At 43.3% G+C, this 27,264-nt stretch overlaps 1 protein-coding gene across 1 annotated transcript in view; it reads right to left on the reverse strand.

Moving 5' to 3' along the window:
• Nucleotides 1-4,820: 4,820 nt before the first annotated feature.
• LOC144766960 (sulfate transporter-like) overlaps nucleotides 4,821-27,264 on the reverse strand; it is a 120,466-nt gene continuing 98,022 nt past the window's right edge. Inside the window, exon 2 of the mRNA XM_078650642.1 lies at nucleotides 4,821-6,568. Within this exon, the coding sequence (XP_078506768.1) occupies nucleotides 4,955-6,568 (1,614 nt within the window). The 3' untranslated portion in view covers nucleotides 4,821-4,954. The remainder of the gene's footprint in view (nucleotides 6,569-27,264) is intronic.

Raw genomic sequence — 27,264 nt, forward strand, 5'->3', positions numbered from 1 at the left:
ATGCAAAGGGACAAACACATACAGTGCTGACTGCACATCAAACCTCACTCCTGACATGGAACGAGCTGCCTCGCTGCTCTGCGCTTTCCACTTACCACAGAAATGTTTTAAAAACACATTTTTTTCTGCTGTCTAATGCCGCTGCCTGGCAGTGTTTGTTCGGTTGCTGAGTCCAGTGAGTCGTCGCCACGTGCGTGCAGTCAGCTGAGTGAGCAGCAGACGTCCGACTCCGACACTTCAGTCACTGGAGCCCGAGCCTACCCTACTCGAGATACAGTCAGACAGAAAGTAAGCTGCTGTGACAGAAGACAGAAGACAATAGAATAGTAGGTGCAGTGCTGCTGTAAAAAAATGTTACTATGAATAGAATTAGAATAATCTGTAGTACTAGTAATTACAAACTCAGTCATTGACGAATTGATCCTCCTCGTCACGTCTCGAAACGCTCTCGGAAAAGAACACAGACATTAGGGCAGGTCGGCAATAAAGCATTTGTGGAGCATATGTGGGGGACAAATTAAACAAAACGCATCGAGCCGCTAGTGACTGACTGGTGCTTCAGAGACAGGATTTTTTTTGCTCAAGCCACCCCAATGACGCCATGTGCCAGTATGGTGTTATTTCGAAAAAAAAGGGTAAGGAAAATGTTGGATATTATGCAAATTACAATAGTCACTGACATTTTGCCTGTTGCTATATAAACCCATTGTCGATTTCCACATGGCCCCATGTTGAAATTATAGTTTTTAATTGTACTAAAAAACATAATATAAATTTCAGCTCCAAAACCACCTAAATATTATTCATGATCATGAATACAGATACCAGAGTCCACAGTTCACCCCCTTCGCCATCCTCTTTACAGAAAAACACAGATGAAAATTAAGAAAAAACTCAAATTCCTCCGCAAATAACCAAAAGCAATAATTATTTGTAATGATGGAGCATGGTCTCCCTCCAGCACCTGCAGAATTATCACAGCTAATGGATTCCTGAGCCTTCATTTCTTGTGGGGTGGTTTTAATTGGAAAATGCACAAAATGCAATAGATGGCTGAGGCTCTTTCTCAAAAGAGTTGAGGTGAGGATTGGCGTCAATTTACCAACTTTTGAGGGGCAGAGGATGTGACATCATGCAGTCTCTAAAACTATTGATTACATCACAGGTTTAATCCTTGGACCAACCATTGCCCCTCAACGGTACCTATTTGCCTTAAAGTAAACGTTTACGATGAGAAAATCACGATGAGATGAGGCAATATTTCTCTCCATGTGTTCCCATTCCTGACGTGTCACACAGTTTGGTGCTTATTTCCCATGTTAAAGAACAATAGATGTTGCAGCACCCAGGCTAATGTGCTGTATAGCTCAATACATATAAGGTCCCAAAGGCGAGAACGATTGGATTGCAAATGCTTGTTGTTGAGTAGACTTGAATACAAATGCAAATTGCAAATGCTTGTTGTTGAGTAGGCTTGAATACAAAAGGCCATGATTTGGGCGTAAAAGAATGCGACATGTGACTTTGGACCGTTCAAACTCTTTCTTATCTGCACTCTTAACAAAGGAATGACTTGGAAGCTGGCCTTGTGATACGACCTCCGCATGCTTTGTCTTGTGGTCAAGATCCTTAGGCTTGTGATATATTTTTAAGACACTATAGAATCTTTCAAAAAGAATATAATGGACAGGGAGGGTCATGGTGTACTTTTAAATTGTTTTGAGGGAGGGATGTATTGAAAAAAAGGCTAGAGGATGGTGGCGCTCGAGGGAAGCTTCCTCAAAAAACACGGGCGAGTTGTTTGTGAAAAAACACGTAAATGGAGCAAGAGCATAAACCAGTTCCCTTGTAGACTGGTTTTATTAATTCTACCTGTAGAAGGCCATTGTGCAGGCCAATAACTATGTTTTGCATTTACTATACAATGAATTGTAGCTACTTTGCAGGTTTGAGACCACACTTCCCACAAAGATGAACAGTAGAGAGTGTGCATGCATAACACAGGATGTAGACTCTGGTCAGTATGCAGGTCAAGGTTTAAACCTTTTTATATGTGTGACCTGTGATCAGTTCACAGTCAAGCAATGTACATTTTCATGAATATGTCTTGTGGTCAGGGTACTGTTCTAGGACTTGATGTTTTGATAGATGTAATGTGTTGAAAATGTGCAGATCTGTTACTGGAAAAGCTCATACATGCGGCCTGTGGTCAGTGCCAGTAAAAGAGTAAAACCTTTTTATTTGTGTGACTTATGCTCAATGTGTGGGTCTCAGATTGGACCTTTTCATATCTGTCACTTGTAGTCAGTCTGCAGGTCTCAGACTGGACCTATCATACATGTGACTTCAGGACCATGTGCAGTCCAAAGACTTGATCATTTCACATATGTGGCTTATAGTTTGCATGTAGGACAAACAATGGACGGTTTGATATACATGATTTATGGTCTGTGTGCAGGCCTACGACTAGACCCTTCATATACAGTTAACTATGACTCTAACCAGAGTAATGAAGCATGGCTTTAATTCAGGGCCATCAACCATGACTCTAATCCAAGGCAATAAACCATGATACTAATCCAGGTTCTGACAATAAATTATGTCGGTGAATTGAACTCAGACCTGCACACTTACCGTGACCACAAGTCACATTTATAAAGTTGCCTAGTCCTAGTCCTGGACACTGACCACAGGTCAGGCCTTCTAGCAATGGCCCACACCGCGGTCATGTTAAATTGTGTCAGGTGCTCTTGAATGGCACATTCCCACCATAACTATGGCCTCAGCGCCTCTTGTGAATGCTGCCGTCTTCGCTGTTCTCTGTTGACTTGGAATTTAGTATAGTTTCTTGTTCTCTTGAGGAGAGTAGTCTTACTGGATAGTGGTTGTCATGGCATGATGGACCCGATTAACGTATTGCCCAGTGATTGACTATGTTGGAGGAGGTGGTGGCTAAATCCTACTACTGGTGTCTGTGTTCACCACCCTCCCTGTCTGTCTTTGCTATTCCTTGCTCCGTGCAGTTGTTTCTGAATTTGTAAAGGCTGTTTCCCAACTGCTGTGCAACTTCTGCTACTCTTAGAGCTGAGATTTTCATGAAAGTCTTATAGTCTGAATTCAGCAGCGTAATAGGACGGAATGTATGAAGCTCTGTGGTTATACTGAATAAGCACCTACCTATGTTATGACATCTATTAATGTAATACCTGCACTTTCACAATTGCTTTATTAACCTTCCGGCTTTCTCAAATTTGCTTGAAAATGCACGATTTATCTTCTTTTTTTCAAAATTTTCTTGGGGGGGGGGTAAGCTCCCCAAACCCCCCTTTTGGGGTTCGGGATCACTCGCTACGCTCGCTCGCTACGGTGCTGTATGCAAATCACTTTGCGCCCCACCACTTTCAAATGTCACCCACCGCCCCTGTTCGCTAGAGCTAGTGTGAATGCACCCTCACAGCAGCGTTTGTGACTCCAGGGAGAAGGCATTGGGACAAATCCCAAGAGGAGAGGAAGTTAACAGCAGGCTGCTGACCCACTTGGGCACTGCTAGTGGTATGGCCTGAATCATGACATGGTATCACACCAAAAAATGTAGTTGAAGAACTTCTTCCAAAAGCTGAACATGTGGATCCTCGGACATCAGTTGGAGCTATAATGAAAGGGCAGTAAGGGATGATGGAGGCACTGGACCCGAGTTAAAAACTAATTGGACAAGGTGGAAAAAACTTCTATGGCAAAGGAGGCATGCGTAGTCAAAATGGAGGCCTCTATGACTGAATTTGGCACAAAGGCTCATCAGACGGAGGTTGAATGTGGTAGGGTTCTTAGTGAGAGGTTTATGGAGCAGTGAGAAGTCTGACGTCAATTCTCTGGTGCATAGTTGAGCTTGGACACTCAGTTGGAGACACATAAGAACCTGAAATGCTCGGATCATATTAGGGTATTGGAATATCTAGTGGTTGACCCTCTAACCTCTGTGGCAGAGGTGATGGTGTTGTTCTCTGGACATCTGTCACTTCCTGATGGTGCTGGTGGAAGCCTGCTGGTAGTCAGAGCACACTGAAGGATTAGACTCTCAGGAATCCTGACATATGGGTGTTCAAGCCTGAAAAAATATGACCCTCCCAAAGCAGCATTTACAAGTGATTTTTTTCTTTTTCCTGATCACTGCTGAACGACACAGACAGGAGAAGGGAGCTTCTGTTGGTTCCAAAGGAGTTGCTGACTCTTAGTATTTCCTCTTCTGGTTGCTGTCCAGTCAGACGCCATGTAATGATGCAGGGTACAACATATGACTTTAAGCATGCCGACGCAGGGAGATCCTATCATGAGGAAGCTAATAATGGAGTTAATTAATGGAACGGAGTTGTTTGCTCACTACTAGATTGCTCTGCTTGGACCATTGGACTTGGGTGGAGAGGAGTTTCTCAGGAATATTCCTCAAGAAGACCCAAGGTACTACCCCAAACTGTCCCCTGTGTCTGTGTTTTTCCTGGTTGCACCTTGTCGTGTACATTATTCCAAGTGTCCTCATTCCTTCATTACTTTCCTTATATGGACTTCCTTGTTTGTGTATTTTACGAGGGACTATTATGTACGAAAATTGTCACTCATATTTCTGAGATGCAATTTCACACATTTAATTGCATGGTAGGAATTACTGTATATGATTATTCTGTGTTTTGATTCTAATAAAGCGAATACAGCTAAGGACCGTGGATTAAGAGAGAAGGATTTGTTAAATTGATATCTTACGTTTCCTCAGAATACTAATGCCAGAACATGAGAATTATTATTTTCCACTTTCTTCTTCCAAAAACTGTGATAAATGTATATGTCCTTCCTTCACTCCCCCAGTTTTTTTTGCAAAACAGATGATGGACAGTGTAGCATGAGCAAACTGTAGGCTTTGGATGATCCCACACACCTTGCAGTGCATCTCTACCACCACTTGCTAGAATTTAGTTTGCTCACATATGTCTTCGGTGATAGTCTGGCTGGGGTTGAAGGAGAAGGTAGTGTTGATTAATTGAATCTCCCTCTGCTTATCAGCATACTTTCTCTCCGCAAACTGCACAGCTTCATGAACACTGTAAAAAGCCAGCTGCTCTGGGTCAGAACCACCCTGGATGAAGTAACCACCCTCTTGAAGGGAACGTCTCACTGAAGGATTGCAATTGGCAAGGAATACACGCACATCAATGTTGTTATAGTCGCTGTAGATCTCCTTTAGCATGAAGAGGCCAACTGTGTCAATGAACTGCATGGCTCCGCAGTCAATGATCAAGGAATGCATGCCAATCTTTGGCATGGGGAACTCAGCTGAATTTTGGTGTCTGCTGGATGATTTTGTGGCAATATACTTGGAGAAGAACCCACAATCAGTGGATTTGGCAACTGCCTCCTGAGCTTTTTTGGCCTTTCGTTGCATTACCGCAATGTCTAAAGGGTTCACCTTTGTCTTCTCGTAGAGCATATTCTTGAAATAGGCCTTGTTGACATAATACAGGGAAGCATCAAAACGAAAGATTTTGATATCTGGAATGTCGCTGAGCTCTTTGTAAGTGAACTGGTCCTCATAGATCTCAGTATTACTTACTTTAGCCAAGAGGGTAGCTCTGGGTCTCTGGGTGCGGAAGATGACGCAGAGTATGGAGAAACAAACCGCCACCAGCAGACCAATTTCAGTGGAAATAAGAGAAGAGGCAAGCATGCTGACCCACCAAATGACAGTGTCAATTTTGCTGAGACGCCACATGTTTGGTGTGTCTGCAAACTTTTTCAGGGCCCCCCTGAGATTTGCAATTGTGATGACACCTAAGATGCAATTCTGCAGGGAGTAGAAGAGTGGGGCAATGGCCAATAGTGTTAGCAAAAGAACCAGGGCAGTGACCAAACCAGTGATTTGAGTCTTGGCTCCTGTTGATTCTCTAAGAAGTGTTTTAGCCAATGCAGCAGAGCATGCAAAAGAGTGGAAGAAAGATGGGATGAAGTTGCACATGCCTATAGCTAACATCTCCTGATTTGCCCTGATAGGGTATCCATGCTTTTTGCCGAACATCTCAGCCAACGAGACCGACATTGCAAAGCTGATGATAGCTATGGGTAAAGCATCTGAAGCTAGGCTGGAAATGAGGCTAACATCTGCTGCCTTGGGTGGCAGGAAGCCTGTGGGGATCTTCCCACAGATAGAAGAATTGTATTTTCCCTTGAAGTTAAAGTAGTGGGAAATCAGTGTGGCCACAACAAGGATCAAAAACTCCACAGGAAATGGAACCTTCATTTTGCTTTTGAATCGGTCATTGATCTCCTTGACAGGTACGATGACAGCCAATGCAACAATGCTGGTAATGAGGTCACAAACATTTGTCTTTCCAATGTATGTGAAGATGTCAATCCAGGTGAGTACAAGGGCCCCTGCTCCATCATGGCTCGGAATTTTCAGTCCAAAGAGATATTTCACTTGGGACGTGAGGATTGTCAGGGAAGATCCTGTCACAAATCCGCTCAGCAGTGGCTCGGACAAATACACAGCTATGAAGCCCAGCTGGAACATCCAAAATAGGATCTAAAAATACAAAGTTAATTATGTTAAACTTTTAACAGCTGTGCAAAAAATATAGAAAGACGTTTTTTAAAAGCCATTACAGGTGTAAGAAGCACACATAAATTACAAACATATTTACAATACATTCTATAGCGAGGTCCTGCCACCATCCCCATGCTGAGCGCAGCCATAGGTCATGCACATTGAAGAATGGCCTCTTGCAGGGGCTTGAGCACAGGGCCTCATTAGAGATGACATTTAACATGCCAGGAGTGATGTAATATGTGAGGTGATAAGTAGTGCATGGCAGGGGAAGCAAGTTATATTTAGATCACTAAAGAACAACTAGTGAATTCTAGTGGTTATTGATTTGTAAACATTCGTTTTTATGTTATTTTAATCCCTACCTATAATGACATTTTAACCTATTTTTATATATATTGTGTTATAGTTAGGATCGCCAGGTATAGGAATACTATGCATTTTTGCATATTAATCCCTTTGCGCCCATTTGACGAATCCCCACTGACTTTGCAAACCTGTAGCTTTTTGTAGAGTGACAGAGGATGCAAAGTTTCATGGTGATTTGCGAAGGGGTTGCAAAGGAAAAAGGGGGGCCCAAACACGTTTTTTCACTAATGCATTTTTCACAGACATACTGTATCTCGCTTAGCACAAAAATGGGCAGTCTGGTTTTGATTAAATTTGGGAGGATTAGAGATTATGGTGTACAGAGGATTTGTTTTGGCATTCCAGGTAAAATGCATTTAAGGGTAGTGAGATCTGTGACCATGGCACTTTTGTGAAATTTCTCTAAATTCCACAAAACTAACTTGGCACAAGTCGATGATAAGTCATTAGCTGATTAGATAATGACTACCTTTACTAAACTTTAAGGCAACCATGTTATTTCAAAGCCACCATGCCTGTGTTCTGGTATAGGGCCTTAGATATAGGTGTTAAGATTATGTTTTTTCGCAGCCTATTCCCACTTTAGTAAAGTGATAATGGATGGGAAAAATAATGATTAGTTTCTATATATTTAAAAAAATATTTACTGAGTATCGTGGTCCTACCTAGGAAGTACCCCAGCACTTGAAAACATATATATATATATATATATATCTTAAGAAATCGAAAACACATTGTAGTACACTATAGTTTACAAATACAGAGTAGTACAAACTATTTACAATTTTTAACATATTTAATTTTCTAAATAAAAAAGTGTATAGAATACTGCAGAAATACTGAATAAATACTGCATAATTACTGCTCAACTTAAAAAAATTAAAAAAGAAACATTTCCCAAAAAATATGGGACTTACTAGGTAATAGTACGGCACTCCGTAAAGTACTATACGTACATTTCCTAACCTATTACCACGTTAATAAAGTGGAAATAGGTAGGGAACAACAATAAAACCTACTACTTACCAATATCTAAGGCCCAAACATAGAACACAGCCAAAGTGTAGCAAAAACAATATGGCTGCCTTTCAATTTCCTAAAGACAGGCATCACCCAATTATATACTGGCTTATCATTGCTATCAACCATGGTATACCTTGAAGTTACCACAGTATACCATGGCCCTAAATATGACTAAGTCCTAGCTGAATTATTGTCTTATGGTACACTTCCCTCATGCATGTCAAATTTGCATAGCAATGCAAGGCCACCTTGCATGGCCCTGTGTTGCTCAGTCCGCCACTCTACTGTACGCCACTAGACTATACACCACTTCACTCTATGGTAGTCCAGTATACGCCACTCTTGTGTACAGCACTCCACTCTACATCCCTTCACTCAACGCCATTCAACTATACATTATTCCACTCTATGCCACTCCACTGTACACAATTCCACTCTATGCTTTTACATTGTATGCAACACCACAGTACTCCAGCCTACTCTGCGCTATTTAAGTGTATGCAACTTCACTCATTGCCACTCTGTTCTGCGACAATTCACTGTACGCCACTCCACTGTATGCTATCTCACACTCACGGCCCCGGAAGTCACGTGGTGTGAGAGAGCGGAGAGCACCAGGTGCCACAGGAATCACTGGAGCCGCAGAAATCGGTGGAGCCATTTCGGCGGTGTACAGACCACGGACAAGGACCACCGGCGTAGAGCAGCAGAGCAGAGCTGGGTGTGGGAACTGTGGAGGAACAGGCAGAGCAGAGACAGAGAGGGGCTGTATGTGGTTGCGGCGGTTGCGGCTGTGTCTGTGAGCGGCTGCAGGTGAGCGTGAGCGGTGAAATCTAGCGGGTCACTCGCCTAAGCAGACCGCTAGCCGCAGAATTGCCCCTTCGCTCCCCCCTCCCCTTTACATCTTTAGTCCTGGCTTCACCAAAAGATGCTGCTCAGCCCTTAGCCCATGCCTAACACTTGGTGCAAGGGAGCCTGATGCTGAGGCTGATGCTGAGGCTGAGATAGGTTGTTGCTCATGATAGAAGGTGCACTAAGGGGGCTGTGCAAAATAAAATAACATGTGCCACTCATTGCCAGGGTTAATTCAGAGTTAAAGGAGCTAAAGAACAGAGCAGCATTGCAGCATTGCAGCACAAAGCAGCACAAAATACTAAGTAGCATTTGCATTGCATTGCATTTGCATAATTTGATTCTGCTGCTGCTGCTGCTGCTTTGCCTTGCCGGAGAGGGCCCAAGAGACCTTGGTGCTGCGCCAGGGACAGGAGGAGCCAACGCCAGTTCCCCATTGCATCACATCGCACTGCGGGCCTGCCCATGCCCGTCTTTGCACGTCAGGGGCCAGAAGAGGCTGTGCAGGGCTTACCCTCTTTCCATGTTGCCAGGAAAATCATCGTTGCAAGGATTTTTGACCGCTACCAATTTGTAGATTAGGGTAGGGAGGCGGTGGTCCCTATAATCGCACCTACCTATATCCTATATCCATTTAATTGTGGCATTGTCAAGACACCGCTAAGAAAGTTAAAAACTTAACTCGGGGAGATCTGCATAGATAAATAAATAAATAAGGGCAACAATGAATAAAAGAAAGAACCCCAAGGAGAAGCAAGGAACTGATCATGTTGGTACCTTGGATGCCTTTCTAACAAGAGCAGAATCTGTTTTGGCGCATGAAATTGAACTCACGGAGAGAAGGCTTTCCTTGGACACCTTGATCATGCCAAAGCGTTCTTCCTTAGGACAAGGGCATTTAGCTACTGCCGCTGATTGATTGAACCCGAGCCAACTTGTAGGTGATTCTGGCACTGTTGGAGATTCGACTGTTGATCCATCTTTACCACCTAATAAAATCATATATGGAGACCCCAATATTACCCACAAGCAAAACCAAGTGGGAATAAACCAACCAGATTCAAACGCTAAAAAGAGAAAAGGGGGTGGTCCCATAAAGCAAAGAACTACAAAGCGGATTTGTAAGGAGAAAGATACCGGGGGTAACAACTCGGACTCAGGTCTCTCATTGTAGCTAAGATCTACTAGATGTGCTGGACAAAACGAATATGTTAATAATCCTGCTTTGGGGGCTGTGTATCCTTGTGACTCGGACCTAATGAAGAGACTAGAAACTATGATGACTGTGTTATTGAATCCTGTACAGTACAAATTGTCTCAAATTGAGGATAAACTAACAGCTCTGGAGCCCTCTTATCTTACAATTCACTCCACTTCCAATACCACTGCAATAACTGACGTAGCTAGACCTTACTCTCAGCTAAGCATAGACCCATTTGTAAGGTCTAATGCTGTCACTGATAGAATGGGAAACACTGCCCTACAACAAACTACTGGTCTTTCTTCTGTTCCTTCTAGCTTCGTCCGTGACTCTAGTTCTGCTAATAATCCGAGAGCTTATGATGGGTCCCAAATGCAGATCCAGCTACAAGGCAAGCTACAAGGCAATCTTGAGACTATTGGTCGCTCAAGGCTATATGGTGAACAACAATTATCCGCTAGTTCTGCCACTCCTCTCTCATGCCCTATTAGACCTATACCTGCGATCTGTCAGGAGAGTGGGCTACAGGGAGGGTGACAGCCTTTAGGCTCAAATAGGGGAGTCTCTCAGTATCAAGCTGAATTTAGGCAGCCTAAGTTAACATTAGATCTCCCTCCAGTTGCCTGTCCCTATGTCATGGTTTTAGTAAACGTCCCAGAACTCAACTCTAACACAATAGAAAATATGGAGCAGCTTATTTATAAATCCCATCATTGGTTATCTAAATGCCTAGGTGAAAAATCAAATCTTCATCTTCATCGTAACATCATCATGGCGAGGAGGGTATCCTGGGTAGGGAGAGCCCCTAAAACTATCAAAGGTGATTGTATTGTAGTACATTTTGATAGTTCCCATGTAGTGGGCAAATTATTATCAATTCTTCCAAATATGTCTTCATTTCTTTCCAAGATATTTGTTTCACCTTTGGGTTTCTTTTATAAACCTCATTCTATCCCTCAGATGTCACAGTTGCCACATTTTAGGTGGCAAATCAGCTGGAGGCCTCCCCGACACCTACTCAATCAACCTCCCTCTACTTTAGTTCCCCCACTTCCCTTAAAAAATAGATATGCCGCATTAGAAGGCCTCTCTGTTTGTGATTGACTGGATCTTCAGACTATGTCAACCAGTGGGAATGTTCCTTTAGATTTACATAAAAGGTTTCCTTTTCCCACTATCACTTCGGTCACTCCTCCAGTGACCTTAGTCAGCCGCAAAAACATTTCTAACCTGTCTCAGTGCCAGACATTTCAAGGGAACTCTACCGGTTTTATATCGGTCATGTCTTTGAACATTGCTGGTTATAATCAAAAAAGGTCTAATAATGATTGCCTTTCCTTGTTAACTTCCACTGATATAGTGTGTCTACAAGAGAGCTGGGAAAAGGTCCCAATATATCTGAATGGTTACCGCTCCTTTTGTATTGCAGCTGCTCTGTCATCTGCTGGTCGAGCTACGGGCGGGCTTCTGACATTGTTCTCTAATACTTTTCCGTTTAAGGTAAAGGCATTTTTAAATGATTCTCCTTATTATCATAATATCTTATTTGAATATTCTCTGGATTATTGTTGGATTTTCGTTAATTACTACAATAAAAATGTTGGTAGAAACTAATCAGCGGTGTTGGCTACGCTGGAAAGAGATGTTACTGAGCTACATGATAAATCAAGGAAAACTTGTAATAAAATCTGGCTTGGGGATTTCAATGCTCACCCTTGTGACAAATACAGGAGGAGGCAGGAGACTGTGTCCCCCATTTCTGTCATACTGAATATGGTAATACCCTAAATAGATTAGTAATGATAAATAATCTTGCTTTTTTAAATGTTGTTGATAACTTAACTGGTCAGTTTGAACGTACTTTTTTAAATCATTTTTCGTTTTCTACTCTTGATTATGTTTTAGTTTCTGATGCAATGCTAGGCCTTTTTGTCTCATTTTAAGATCTCGTTTTATCCATTTAGTGACCATGCTGCAGTAACTTTCTGCATTCAAAACACTAAGGAAATTGAGTGTCCGTATAAACTCCCAATAAATCCTGTGATCGCAAGTGAGAACGGTATTGTTTTAAAGTGGAAAAGGTGAACATGGGGAGATATTTGGCAAATTTAGGGGCATTTTATGCCCAGGAATTTGCCACCAGTACCAACCGCTCAAAACTGATTTTTAAGGTACTGAAGGACCTAATGAAAAATAGATCCTCAGCAGAGGCGATTTGCACAGACTCACACTGTGATAAACTGGCCTCTTTTTTTGTGGAGAAAGTGGAAAAAATATATCACGGGTTCGACACACTCCACCAGGATCGAGAAGCCACTGTCTCTGATACATTGGATCATGAGCCTCTGGCTATCTTACCTGAATTGTCGGTTGAGGCTTTTGACAGACTCAGCCTCAAGGTCAAATCAGGTTCCCCGGCGGACCCGCTGAAGCCTGCCTTCATTAATACACTCTCCCCGCTGTGTCGTAATCCCATACTGGATCTCATTAATATGTCCCTGTCTTCTGGAACTGTACCCGCGGCCTGGAAGCAGGCAGTGGTTACCCCCATATTAAAAAAAGCAAATTCTGACCCCCGACTGCCAGAAAATTACCGACCTATCTCCCTGTTGCCGTGGATTGCCAAGGTAACAGAAGCGCATGTCAACTCGGTTCTGTCCGAGCATCTGGCTTGCAACCAGATCTTGGACCCCAGCCAGAATGGATTTAGGTCAGGACACAGTACCGAGACGGCACTACTTTACATCTTGGAACATCTTCGCCAGGTACTTGACATGGGTCATACCGCAGCGCTTATATTATTAGATTTAAGCGCTGCTTTCGATACTGTGTCCCACCAAATACTTATCCAGCGCTTACAGAAGGCGGGAGTGACGGATGTCGCTCTCCAATGGTTCCGGTCCTTTCTGGCTGATCGTACTTTTAAAGTGGCTATACCACCTGGCCAATCCACTACTTACCCCCTGAAGACGGGGGTTCCTCAGGGATCTTCACTGAGCCCGACTATATTTAATCTCTATGTGAAACCGTTGGCTGGTGTCGTCAAACAGTGGGGCCTTACGATGGCCTCATATGCGGACGACACACAGCTAGCGGTGACACTTAGCGGAGACCCCGAGGTAGCAGCTTCGAGATTCCGTGCGGGTCTCTTGGCAGTAGCAAGCTGGCTTCGCACCAACTGCCTCCAGTTGAATGCCACCAAAACGGAGGTATTGGTTCTTGGGAAGCAAGCTGAGCTATGGGGTAATCAGTGGTGGCCGTCAGAGCTTGGTGTCACACCTATTCCAGTGGCTGGAGTGAGAAATCTAGGAGTCTGGGTAGACTCTGCACTTTCCTTCAAGGACCACACCATGAAGGTGGCTGCCACATGTTATGGAATACTGCGTGGTATTAGGCCAGTCTTGAAGTACTTTGATCCCCCTACCAGACAGCTCGTAGTTCAGGCCTCAATACTATCTAGGCTGGACTACGGTAGCTCACTGTTGTTAGGGGTGAATCAAGCGGAGGCCTCTAGGCTCCAAAGAGTACAAAATGCCGCGGCACGAGCCATTGTGGGCCTTCCCAGACACTGTTCGGTGTCGGGCACCATCATGGCCTTGCATTGGCTCCCGGTCAGACAGCGAATCAAGTTCAAGGCGCTGTGTCTGGCCTTCAAAATTTTGAAAACTTCTTCGCCACCGGCACTTGTTACTCTGCTTACACCCTATGTGCCATCGAGATCTTTAAGATCGGAGGGTCTCCATTTGGCTGTCTGCCCACGCTTCAGGTTGAGCAGGATGGGTGGCCGTTCTTTTAGGGTTCTAGCGGCTGGCCTATGGAACTCGCTACCAGTCCACATTCGTGCTCTTGAGGATATGTTTGCCTTCAGGCAGGCCATTAAAACTTTCCTCTTTCCAGTTTCTGGCTAATCTTTTTAGTGTGTTATGTTATAGCATCTGTCAAAGCGCCAGGACGCCCCTTTGCTGGGGCAGCTGTGCGCTCTAGAAATTTTAATAACATAACATAACATAACATATTATCAAGGGGGGCGGTTTGGCCGCTAAACGGCAAAAATTCTATTGCCCTATTAGCAAGCTGTCGCTAACAGCAGTTAGCGACAGCTCGAAGGCGATAGCGAGCGGTTTGGGGCCCGCTTTGCATGTCAGCGATATTTATCGCTAATGACATGCAAAGTGGGCGTACCCAACCCGTTAGGGACTGAAAGCAGTCGATAACGTCGCTATCGCCTATTAACAAGGTTGGCGTAGCGATGGAAATATTCCCGCTATCGCCAAAAACTAACGCCTGCTCTGACCAGTTCTTAGCCATGTTATCCAATGGGAGGTGGATAACATGGCTAAGAGCATTTAGTCGCTAATGCGAGAATATCGCTGTATTCTCAGCGATATTCTCGCATTTCGCCGCTATCGCTGGATATTTTAGCGCAATGGAGAAAAACGTTGCTAATAGCATGTTTTCTCCGCTAAAATATCCAGCGATGGGCAGCGATAAAAAAAAGTCGCTAAGCGCATTTAGCGATAAATATCGTTAGTTGTTGGTAATATGCCCCTTAGTTTCTAAATGTTATGGGGAAATAATCAGCTGTTTAGACTTGGATTTGCATGACAAAATGCTCCTGGATTTTGACTTGATTTTAACTGATGTTAAAAATAATTTAACCCGTTTGATCCGGAATGGCCAACCTACAAAATGTAGTTGGTTCGATAACAACTGTGATAAAACCCTTAAGAGTCTGCATGTAGCTTTGAAGGCCAGACCGCGAGATGGGTAAAAAGCTTGCGTCAAGCCTACAAAAATGCATGGACCACTAGGTTGAGGTTTATAAAAGAAGAGTGATGGGAAAACTTGCAAAAGGCTGCTATACTAAAAAGTTCACAAGCTTTCTGGTCTTTGATTAATGCCCCATGTTTAAAGGATGAGCAAGCTATGACCACAGATACTAATGTTGACCAAGAGGCATGGGTAACACACATTTGAAGTCGTCTTTGGAACGGAGGATATGACAACCCCCCAATCTTTTCTCCATGTTTTGGAGACTGATGAGCCTCCTGTCAGATTTACACTCATTGAAGCAAAATGTTTTAAATCAATGTAAACAAGCAAAGGCTCCAGGACCGGATGGAGTTCCTATAGATTTATTGTTAGATAATCAAGATCTATGGGCTCCACTTTTAACAAATGTTTTTAACAAAATTGCTCAATCAAAAGCACCACCATCTTGGAAAACAACTGTAATCGTTCTCATGTATTAAAAAGGGGATAGGTCGATCCCGAAAAACTAAAGACCTATCTCCTTAATAGACTCTACTGCAAAGCTAATGGGCATATTGATCTTAAATAGACTAGAAGACTGGGTACTGGAAAAGCATGTTATTATCCCATGCCAATTTGGCTTTAGAAAAAGGAAAGGTGCATTAGAACCTGAGTCAATTATGGCAAAATACACGGCTGCAAAAAAAGGCCATCTCCACTTAGCCTTCATGGATCTGTCCGCAGCCTTTGACTGTGTGGCACAGTCTAGGCTGTGGCAGATCATGGGGGAGCTGGTCATTGACCTGAAGATTATTAATATTATACGTGACCTTTATACAGAGGCTTCCGCCTGTGTTCGTTATGGGAGGAATGGTGAGTGCACAAGCCCTATTAAAATTGCAAGAGGCGTGAGGCAGGGGTGCGTTCTCGCCCCCTTCTTATTCGCACTCTATACTATTGGTGTGGAATCCACACTGTTGGGCTCTACACCAGATGTCCCTTATAATAATTCAATGCAAATGCTCATTTTATTATATGCAGATGACGCTGTACTCTTAGCTCGTACTGGTAATGCACTGTGTCGTCTAGTCCAGGATTATACACAATTTATGTGTAATTTAGGCATGAAAGTGAATTATTCAAAGTCATTTATCTGAGTAGCAGGATCAAAATATCGAAAATACCTACGGGGAAATACATCGAGCAACCTTTTGTTATAAGTTATGTTTGTTGTTTATTGTCCTTTATTGGATGCAGAACTATCGCTCGACAGATTGTATGTTGAATAAGCGTTATTGTGTCATGAGGGTCTCAAGTACATATGTTAACTATAAGCGCATGGCTGCTGGGAATACTCCGAGTGCAACAGATGTAAATTGATACCTAACAAATGAGCTCTGATTCCTGATACATAAGCTTTTGTAATGCTAAATGTGTTATATTGATTGCAAAACCAATAAAGCTATATATGAAAAAATGGATAACTGTGACACAGTCTGTGATCTATTATTTAGACCATCAGTTTTACTGACACAATTAAGAAAAAATATGATATAATTTGGCAAATTACCAAAGCGTATTTTCGGGCCTGTTGTTCCATATCACTGAAAGCTTCAATTATATTTTTTAAATCTCATTTTAATTGTTCTCAAGTTCTTCTGGAATTCCTCTGTGGTAGGAATAAACATAAACTAAAGAAATGGTTTATGCACATACCTGTTTCTTTGTACATCTGCGGGAGTTTTGCACATAAAAAATTATTGTCATTACAAATCCAGTTGTGGCTTAATCAATGGTTGCGGCTGTAGCATTTCCTGATGAGGAAATGCTGTTTTTATTTACCTGCATCTTGGAATTCCAGGAGGGTTTTAACACAAGATTGGCCGAGGCTTGAAAGACACTCCTCAAAGCAGGTTTTGCATTCTTTATTACCATTGTGGGTGCTACATTCGGTTATTTATGTCGTTGTTAGTGATTTGTTATACACAAGTTTTTTTGCAGGCCATCGTGGGTTGTCTCTTCATAAGTTGGACATCCTGGAAGCTAAGGGGCATATTATCAAGCCCCTTATCGCCGCGTCATCGTCACTTTTCTGCCGATAACGCTGCGATATTTGCATCGCCCTATTATCAAGGAGGCGTGAAGTCAATTAACGTGGCTTAAAGCCATCTTAATTGGCTTAACGCTGACTTGGTAATAGGGCCCCTTTCACGATAAACTGATCGTGAAAGGGGGCGTGCAGTGGGTGTTGCGGTGGGCGTTCCACCGCAACACCCATTCACTTTGACGCAGCCAGCTATTGTCATGAGAGGCGATAATAGGTGGCAGCGCCGAATTTAAGAACAGGACCTGTTCTTAAGGTGGCGAAACGAGGAGAAATGCTTCATTTCTCCTCGTTTTGCTTTTTCCATGTGTGCTGCACAAAGCAAAAGAAGGACCTTCCTGTGGATAAACAAACCTTTCCTGCCTGCGCTGGCGTTAAGTTGTAAAACTTATCTCCATCGCAGGGGGAATCGCTAGGCTGCACCATATCCTTGGTAATATGGTGCAGCCTAGCGTTTCCGAAGTGGGAAGAGAGGCGTTAAGCCAAGGAGGCTAACACCTCTCTTCGCCACTTTGTTGGTAATATGCCCCCTCTTCCTCCTGCAAACGAAACAAGCGGGCACCATTGGGGACAGTGTGTGATGAGCTTTAGCCAAAATAAATGTCCCATAACATGGACCAATACGTATGCCCCAAGGTTCCCAAATATACGTCAAACTACACAAATCTAAGAGTTTCCGATTCCAAACAGTAGACACCCCAGCTGCTGACTTGCCCTTCATTCTATTTACTGTAATGTATGCAAGAGTGCCTTGTTTACATATGGCAAAGTCACCCGTGGATCAGCCCCCATGTTTTCACTCAAAAGGAAGCAGACGTCTCTAACTATATATTCAGGTCTGCAGCGCTTTCAACATATGTCAGCACTTACCAGCATATGACTGTTCTCTCTATGACACCAGTGATGGGAATGATAGGGACTGAACATGTGTCATCAAGGCATTCTTCGTGAGCATCAGCTCCTGTTTGTGTCAGTTTGAAATAGAGTAGCTTGGGTTCAGGAATGTGGGTGACAAGTTTTCCCGGAACAAGATGGCAATGTAGTAACAAACAATTTAATATATACAGGTTAGGATAAACAAACCTGTGTGAAAATTATGTACTACTATATTAATGTTTCATGCGTGTATGCACTTCCATGTTATGTAACCATATTTAGATATTGTTTCTGGATTGCTTTAAAGAAATTTGAGTCTTAATAAACATGCTGGGTTTTCGGTCTCCAGTATTGCAGATTTCAGTAGAAGCATAGCGTCACTTCGAATGATTGGCAACTATGTTATGTTGTTATGTTATAGTTATTTGCATAGGCAGCTGACGCCTGGAGAGGTTAGTCGAAGAGCCAAGTTTGTAGCTTCTTGTAGAAATCAGTAAGCGAAGAGGAGGCTCTGATGAGGTGAGGGAGGTTGTTCCAAGCTTTAGGAGAGAGATAAGAGAAGGCACAGCTCCTGGCTGTGGCTTTGCAGAGGTGCAGTTTGCTTGTTAGTGATAGTCCAGTTAAGTGGTGGTCTCTGGGAGGTGTGTATTAGTGTATGCTGCTGTTAGCTATGCAGGGCTGATTTTATCCTATGTGTGTGTTAGCAATTTGAATTGGATGTGGTTGTGGATTGGGGATCCGTGTAGTTCCCTGAGATGTAGTTTGATGTGGGTACGGCCAGGAAGGTCCAGTATGAGACTTGCACCAGTGTTTTGAATGGGCTGGAGCCGGTTCAGTACCTTTGTAGTGATTCCTGCGTAGAGTGTTTTGCCGTAGTCCAGTCTGCTGGTGATCAAGGCCTGATGTCTGTTTATACAGTGTTTTACAGAGGCTGTTTGAATATCATTCGTAGCATCTTGAGAATGTGGAAGCAGGTGGCGCTCGCTGTGTTTATTTTGGCGAGCTTGTCCTCTAAAATGAGTCTCAAATTTCTTACTTTATGGTGCATGTGGTTGGGATGTCCCATGTTACTAGGCCACCAGATGAAGTCCCAAGGGAATGTTTTCTTTCCAAAGATCACTACATCAGTTTAGTCTGTGTTGTTTCAGGCAGTTTGTTTTCATCCATGGATTACGACAATCATGGATGTGGCAGAGTTGGTTTTCGTGATGGGAGTCTTTGTCCGACTGAGATCAGCTGGGTGTCATCTGCGTAGAAGAGTATGTTAATGTTGTAAGATCCGATGAGCTCCATCAGTGGGTGTTTCATAAATATTGAATGGTGTTGGGCTAACAGATGATCCTTGGGGTACTCCACAGATTAATAGTTTGGCCTTTGATGTGTAGGGTGGTAGGTTGATTCTTTGTGTCCTTTTCATGAGGAAGGAACAGATACAGTTGGTGGTGGTTCCTTGTATGCCTGTGTCATGTAGTCTTCTGATTAGGGTTGTTAGAAATGGGAGTCTCTAGTTGGCAATGGTTTGAATCTTTGTCCAAATAGGGACCCTTCCTTCTAGTCAGGATTAGGGGTTACTCTACTGAAATAACCCCTGCTCACCCCCTTGGTAGCATGGCACGAGCAGTCAGGCTTATCTCAGAGGTAGTGTCTAAAGCATTTGCATATAACCCACAGTAATACAGTGAAAACACTACAAAAGGAAACCACGCCAGTTTTAGAAAAATAACCAATGTTTATCTGTGCAAACAAGACCAACATGATAAAGGACCAACATACAGTAATCAAAAATATGCACGTTGCAAAAATAACTTTAAAATGCAGTTCCTTGAAGCCAGTAGCATTGTCTGGGGCTACAGCGGTGCTGAAAACAACAGAATTCAACAGTTCCGGCTGACTGCGTTGTTGCGGACCGGCTTTAGTGTCAGCTCACTCATAAACAGTGCCTTTGGTTCCGGCCGAACCCATCGGTACCATCCGGTCATGGCAACCGTCGTGGTTGCGATGTGAAGCACATCGGTGCCACACCCTCAAGTCGTGGTGCAGGCAACGGCTCAGTGACGGTTGTCCAGCGGCGTTTGTGAGACCAGGGCTGCGGTGCGGAGTGTGGTGGTGCTCGTTGTAGTGCTTACAGGTCACGGTGCAAGCAGAAGTACCGGTAGATGGGAGCTGGCATTGGTCTGTCCAGACTGCAATGTGGGATGGGGGTGGTGCATCATGTGACTTACAAGCAGTGCACCCAAACCACGGTGCAGTCACGGGTGTCGAGGTCAGAGTGCAGCAACATTGTCGGTGAGACCGGGGCGGCAGAGTGAAGTGAGGCGATGCGCAGTGCAGTGCCCACAGGTCATGGTGCAAGCAGTGGCGCGGTGGCGGTCGTCATCGTCAGTAAGACCAGGGTTGCTGTGCAAAGTGTGGTGCTTCTCTCTGCGGTGCCTTAAGGACACAGAGCCAGCAGCTGTTTTGGTGACGGTGTCGGCTGCTTTGCCCCTCTGTGGCAACTGAAACCCACAGTTCCAGAGGGATACCCAGAGGTAAGTGAAGTCTTTGCTGTCCCCGAGACCTCCTGAACAGGAGGCAAGCTCTATTTCAAGCACTTGGGAATACTCAGCAACAAGTCAAGAAAGTTCAGTCCAGTTCTTTCACTGCTCAAGGCTGAAGCAGCAACTGCAAGACAACCCAGCAAAGCAACAACACAGCAAAAGGACAGTACTCCTCCTGGCAGTTCTTTCAGCTGTTCTTCTTGGCAGGTTCCTTGTTCCAAGCGAGTTTTAAAGTTCTGGGGTCTGGGCCCCAATACTTATACTCAGTTTCTCTTTATTCTCTTGGGTAGAAAGTGTCTGTGCTCAGTCCAAACCAGTTAGGTCCTCTGTGGGCCAGCTTCTTGGCAGGAGGTGGAGACAGCATTGTCCAAGGCACCGCTCAAGGCTGAAGCAGCAACTGCAAGACAACCCAGCAAAGCAACAACACAGCAAAGGGACAGTACTCCTCCTGGCAGTTCTTCCAGCTCTTCTTGGCAGGTTCTTTGTTCCAAGCGAGTTCTAAAGTTCTGGGGTCTGAGCCCCAATATGTATACTCAGTTTCTCTTTGTTCTCTTGGGTAGAAAGTGTCTGTGCTCAGTCCAAACCAGTTAGGTCCTCTCTGGCCCAGCTTCCTGGCAGGAGGTGGAGACAGCATTGTCCAAGGCAGACCAGGCCCATTCGGGTGCAAGGAAATCTCCTCCCACTACTCTAAATGCGGCCCAGGTCTGTTCATCCCAGCCCTGAATTATCTAGGAAAGGCAGGACAAAGCTCGATCCCCCCCACCCCTGTGACTGTCTGAAGATAATGCAAATCCCCAGCCCCTGTCACTCTAAAGCCAGACAGTGAATCCACAACCCAGTGGAGGCACACAAGAAGTCTAAGCAAGAAAATACCTACATAAAAATCATCCATACTAAAAGATGCATTTCGATATTTGGAATTCAGGCATACTAAACTCCATTTCTCCATCTTCTCCCAATGGGAAGATATACTCTCAAAATATTATCAAGTATTCTCCATTCAATCCCATGGGACAGATACCTTTCAACAGAAAAAAACAAAAATACACTGTTGTTTACTATCAGGACATGTCACACACACCAAGACATGTCCTACCTTTCACATACACTGCACCATGCCCCTAGGGGTACATTGGACCTACCTTAGGGGTGACTCTCATGTAATAAAAGTGAAGGTTAGGGCTTTGCAAGTGGGCGCATTAGCCAGGTCGACATGGCAGTAAAAACTATGAGCAGACATTGCAGTGGAAGGTCTGAGAACCCTTTGAAAGTCTGCTCATGTAGATGGCACAATCAGTGCTACAAGCCCACGAGCAGCATTTGATTTGCAGGCCCTGGCACTCTGAGTGCACTTTACTAGAGACTTACCAGTAAATCAAATATGCCAAATTATAGAAACACCAATCCATAATCTAATTTACAATAGGAGCACTTGCACTTTAACACTGGACAGCAGTGAGTAAGTGCACAGAGACACGAAACCAGCAAAAACAGAGTCAAAACCAGGAGGTCAGAAAGTAAAAAGACAGGGGAAACACGCCAAAAGATGCCAGGTCCAACAAAAGTGGAGTGGGAGACTGTGTTGAAGGCGATGGAAAGGTCAAGTAGTATCAGGGCTGCTGTGTCCCCATGACCTAGGATCCTCCTGATTTTGTCAGTTGCCGCAATTAGGGCAGTCTCGGTGCTGTGGTTTGGCTGGAAACCTGATTGTGACTTGTCCGAGAGCTGGTGTGTTTTGAGGTGGTAGGAGAGCTGTGTATTTATGCTTTTTCCATTACTTTGGCAGGGTAGGCTAGAGGAGAGATGGAGCAAACCTTTACTGAGTAAATGGTGTCTGTTGAGGGTTTCTTGAGCAGAGCGTTGATCACTGTGAGTTTAAAGGCATCCGGGAATGTCTCAGAAGTGTGTAAGTGTTCATAATGCAGGTGAGGACTATGCTGATGGGAACGGCTCTCCTGCTGTAAATGTGGTGGGGTAGGGGTCAGTAGGTTCCGCATAATGGATGATTCTCATGATACTGGCCATTTCTTGCATGTTAAGTGTTTTTCAGGCCGTCAGGGGTTTGTCACGGGAGGCTTATGTAGGAGTTTGGTTGAGGGTTGAAGTTGTTATATAGAGGCTGTCACAAAATTCCAGCGAGGGGGGGATGCAGTTGGTGGTGCGCTTGGAAAGGTGGTGCCTTTGGTGATTTATTTTCCGCTGTTGGAGATGTTGCCTATTCGCTCCTCTTCTGCCTTCTTCTTTGTTACTTTGACTTGTTGGTGGTAGCGTCTCAGGGATGTCTTTTACGACTTTTTTTCACCTCCCAGTTGGTTTGTTCTCCATTTACTTTCCAGTTGTTTTGCTTTGCAGAATTCCTCCATGTACCAGCTGGCTTGACAAGAACTAGAAGCATGATTTCAGGAAAAGCAATGAAGTCATAAGTGTATTCCTGAAATTATCACATTCTAAATTGCATTTTGAGTCTTCTTCATGCGAACGCCTGGCCAACTGCTTCACAAGATAAGTCTCATTAGAGTAAGAAATATGACGTGTATTTTTGTTGAATAGACTTGCATTGAGCAGAAGTGTATATAAGCTGTTGGAATTTTTCTATGTTTCAGTACTATGCTCCAACTGACTCTAGTTTTGAGTAAGATCTCTGGTAAGTTAAAATGGCAATTGCTTTTTAATTATTTGAAATGCTATGTACTGTTTTTGGCAATAGAAGCACGTTAGACTGTTGGATTTTGCTTTAGCAGATGATAGGTTGCGGAATTGAGCCATCTGTGACTGGCAAAAAGGCTTTTTCAAATGTACAAAATGCATTTTGCATTTGTCATTCGGTATTTGGAAGGGACATGTTTGAGGCGTACCTTCCAAATACCGAATCAGTATTGTATGTGTCACTGTTTTGCAACCAAATGTTGGTCACTAAACATTAATACTTTACCACCAGTTTAAAATGCATTGTGCCGTGTGTACGTAATGTCGGGTAACGTGAGAGTAGCTATAACCGCGCAACCATTTAGACTTGGTGTTTGTTAACTACGGAGGCGAATACCCCGTTGGAAGATGAAATAAAGAAGGTAAGGAGCTCATTAGAGAAGAGAGGTGACTCCTTTAACTCATGAAGGTTATTGTGGAGCCCGGGTTTTTTTTTAAAATAAGGGTGACATATAATTCAAATATATTTCTAATTACGATGAGTACCCATATGGAAGTGTTGAGTTGAGAGAGACCTGTCTCCTTGTGTGAGGGCTGTCCTATACGGTGTAAGCATATATTGTTTGAACCTCACAATTTCTAGATTCAAAATATTAATGCCAGAAGTGTGTATGTGTGGGGAATCAAGGTATTTCCACAACTATACCTAAGTTAGATCTGGGTATTATAATCTTACTTTGTATGAATGGGTTTTTTGATGTACGTGCTATTATGTGGAATATCACCAGGATATAAATATTGCTTTAGTGGGGCCAGGAATGTTGGGCTATGTTTAATGTTTATGTTCTTCTTTTTTTCTTTCCCCCTTTCTAATGCGGTGTATAGATAATGATTTTAAGCTGGGAGATATTGATTTTTCCTGAAGAAGGTGGCTGTTGAATACTAGTACCCACCGAAACACATCGATGCTTGGTTGAGAAATTCTACACTAGATCTCTGGGACATTTGTTAGCATAATAAATTTGAGCAGATATATGATTCTTACTTGGAAACAAATGATCTAAGTTAGACTAGTGAGGTTTCAATGACATGACATTTTTGTCTAATATGTTCTCCCACTGTGTTTGCGTAATAGGAAAGTCTTTTGTTCAATTGGGGTGGTTTGAAGTGAATTGGAATAGAAAACATTTTTTTTATGTTTAATTACATGAATCTGTGTATTATTAATTATTAGTAACTGTAATGTGTTTTTAATGTAACAACATCTAATAAATTGTTGAAGGATTACTTGGCCCACATTAAATTTACTAAGAATGCACTTTTTCCAAGTTGTATTTATGCTTTGGTGATATTGTTTATTGATATTGGTGTGAGAGTTTTGTGATTGAGCCTACCAAAGGGGACCTTTCTCTTGACTGTGGTCTATTTGGTGCCCTATAACTTTGGTTTTAAAGGGCACCTCTCTTCCATTGAGATAAAATTGGTTGTAAACCTTTGACAAAGTAAATAAAAATATTTTTAAGGGCAGGCAGTGGTCTCACGGAGCACTGCCTACTCGTAAAAAATTAAACTTCAATGATTATTTTTTTTTTTTTTAACGCAAATTGTTGTCCTTTAAGGAAAACGGGTTGTATTTTTAAAAAAAATGCTTTAATAAAAAGCAGTCACAGTCCACTATCCCTGTGATGGCTGTAATTCCTATTGGGTCACAATTGGCAACCTATCTCATAAAGATTCATGAGGTAACTCTATTTGCAACCCATAAGGAATTCCTAAATGAAACTCAATGAGCTTCATACATTAGGAATAATCCCAATAAGGAAATCGGTATTCCTTATGTTTATACATCTGGCCGGATGTTATGTTTTGTCTTAAGAGATGGTGCATTTGCCTGTGGGAAAATTTGGCACGAAGCCTGCAGATCCATATCCTTGTTACCAGTGAGCGAATGAATGATAAAGTGCAGTGATGGTGGCTGGAAAATCTAAACATAGTGATCCGTCACTGAAAGGGACATCTTCCCGTATTAGTATGTATCAACAAAACAGTAAAGTCGTGTACAATTACTTAAGAGTGAGAGAGACTGACTAATCAGGAGAGGAAGAAGTATTTTCCAGAACATGGAACCTTTGACATAGAAAGTTTAACAATTTTGAAAAAGAAACTAAAGGATCTCAAGAATAAGATAGATGTTGAACAATGGCCACTCTTCCTTCAGCGACATGATGGGGCTAAGTAGCATAAGCACACATTCCAAGGTATGATAATACACAGGAGAAGCTACAATATCAAATTAGTCACCTTAGGGACAGAGTTGGGGCTTTTTCTCCAACTCCCCTCCTCTTTCGTATCTATTTCCCCAGATTATTGGACCACAGGAGGAAGCAAAGGAAGGCCATGGCAAAAGAGAAAAGGATATTTTGAATATGTTCCCCATGCCATCCAAGGGACCTGGTGGTAAAGCCATAGATGCACCCAGAATTAGAGTAATATATGTGGGAAAGCTGGTGACAGAGGCACAGGGAGGTAACATGCAAGCGAGAGCTGCCATGTGACTGACTGAAGTAAAGCGCCTGACAGAGAGGTGCAAATGACTAGGTAAGAAGCCACAATGAAAACTGTGGTTCAGTCAAAGATGCATATGAGATCCTTTTCAGACACAGCTCGACCATTAACAGAAGCGTTCTAAAATAAAGTGCAGAGTGACTGTCCAGAAAGCATTTCGCTTCCATTCATTCAAGTTACACTGACGATAAGGATTGTTAGGATGAGTGAATAGGATATTGATGTATACCGTGATGTGTGCAGGCCTGACAGCGGCAATAACCTATGCCTGCGTAACAATTTCAATACCATGCCATGTTAATGAATGCCATGAACTATGCCCGCATAACAGTTCTGTTACCGGTAGAAACAATGTCAAGGTATGTCATAATCCATTCGTGCATAACAATGTCAATACCTGTGGAAACTATGTCAATGTACGCCATGATGGAGATACACATAACAATGTCAAAATCAGTAGAGACAATATCAATGTACACTATGACAACTACACACATAATATTGAGGATGTTGGTAAAAATTATATCAATGTCTGCCACATTATTCATAGAAGTTCTTGCGAACTTGTCAGTGCTCGTGATGAGCCCTGTCCTGTTTCTTGCAATTCTGTGAGGGTGGCGCTAGCCTTGGGGATCGGGGGACTACATATCCCATGAACCCCCAGCGGTGGCAAGTCGCGCACGCAGGGCAATGGAAGGGATTTATACACACTTCCGTCCCGGCGGCGCTGCCGAGTACTGTTTGTTTGAAGCGAGTGGAGGTTCGCTTTGCGTCTATCCACCCCTGTTGGTTTGGGAGCCCCAGCATGGAGATCAGCTATTGGCACCCTGGTGCGGGGACACATTTCTCGAGATTCCGGTGAGGAGTTTGATTGTCGGAGCCCAGGTATGGGACTCAGTCTGGGAAACTTGAGCAGGAACATGTCCGGGTCCGGTAAGGGTGCGGCTGCACCACCTTTGTTAATCATGCTAGTCTTATAGTCCTATCTTGAAAGTCTCTAGGGACACTCCTATTGAATCCATTGTGCTAGGTGTTCCTCCTCATTGGTGAGACACACGTATGTGGTTTCTTGCGAGTTGTAGGGATACCAGTACAAGGTGTAAGGAGTGTGAGGTACACTGAAATTACCAGCCACTTACTGGATGTAACTTACTGAGCACTGGTCAGTAGCTACGCTATAAGATATAACATTGAAGAGTATTTCTCCTCACAAACTTAGGTCCATCTAAACTTTATTTTGTATTGTGTATTCTACTAGCAGGGGAATGTGGTAGAGCCAGGTTTGGTCTCTTACGTCCTCTGTAAAGCAAGGCTCAAAGGGAACATGGGTATGTGTACATACATTTATTGATTCACAGAGGGAGTTGATGAGGCAATGCTAATAGGGAGATGCACACAGGCATATGTATGACAATGTGACATCTTCTTTTCTGTATTGCCTTATATGGTACCTTGTTCACGCTGGGTCTGACGCATACCCGCTTTCTGTTCTTGGGAGGTACACGTTGAGCTGGATCAACTAGACGGAACCCGTCATTATTTTCCTTTACAGGTAGTTAATTTGTTTGTGTTCCTCATAAATACAGGAAGGAGGAGAATAGTATGTTAGTAGATGTTTATTGATGCCTTTTGTTTCGTGTCATTACAGGTCTCCTTCCCCACTGTCCCCTTCCATTCCTTCCCTCGCTTAATTGCTTCACTGATCTGCACTATAATAGCACTCAGACTTGAAGCTACCGAGAGGTGGACC

This window comes from Lissotriton helveticus, chromosome 7, assembly GCF_964261635.1.
Source record: "Lissotriton helveticus chromosome 7, aLisHel1.1, whole genome shotgun sequence".
Lineage (NCBI taxonomy): Eukaryota > Metazoa > Chordata > Amphibia > Caudata > Salamandridae > Lissotriton > Lissotriton helveticus.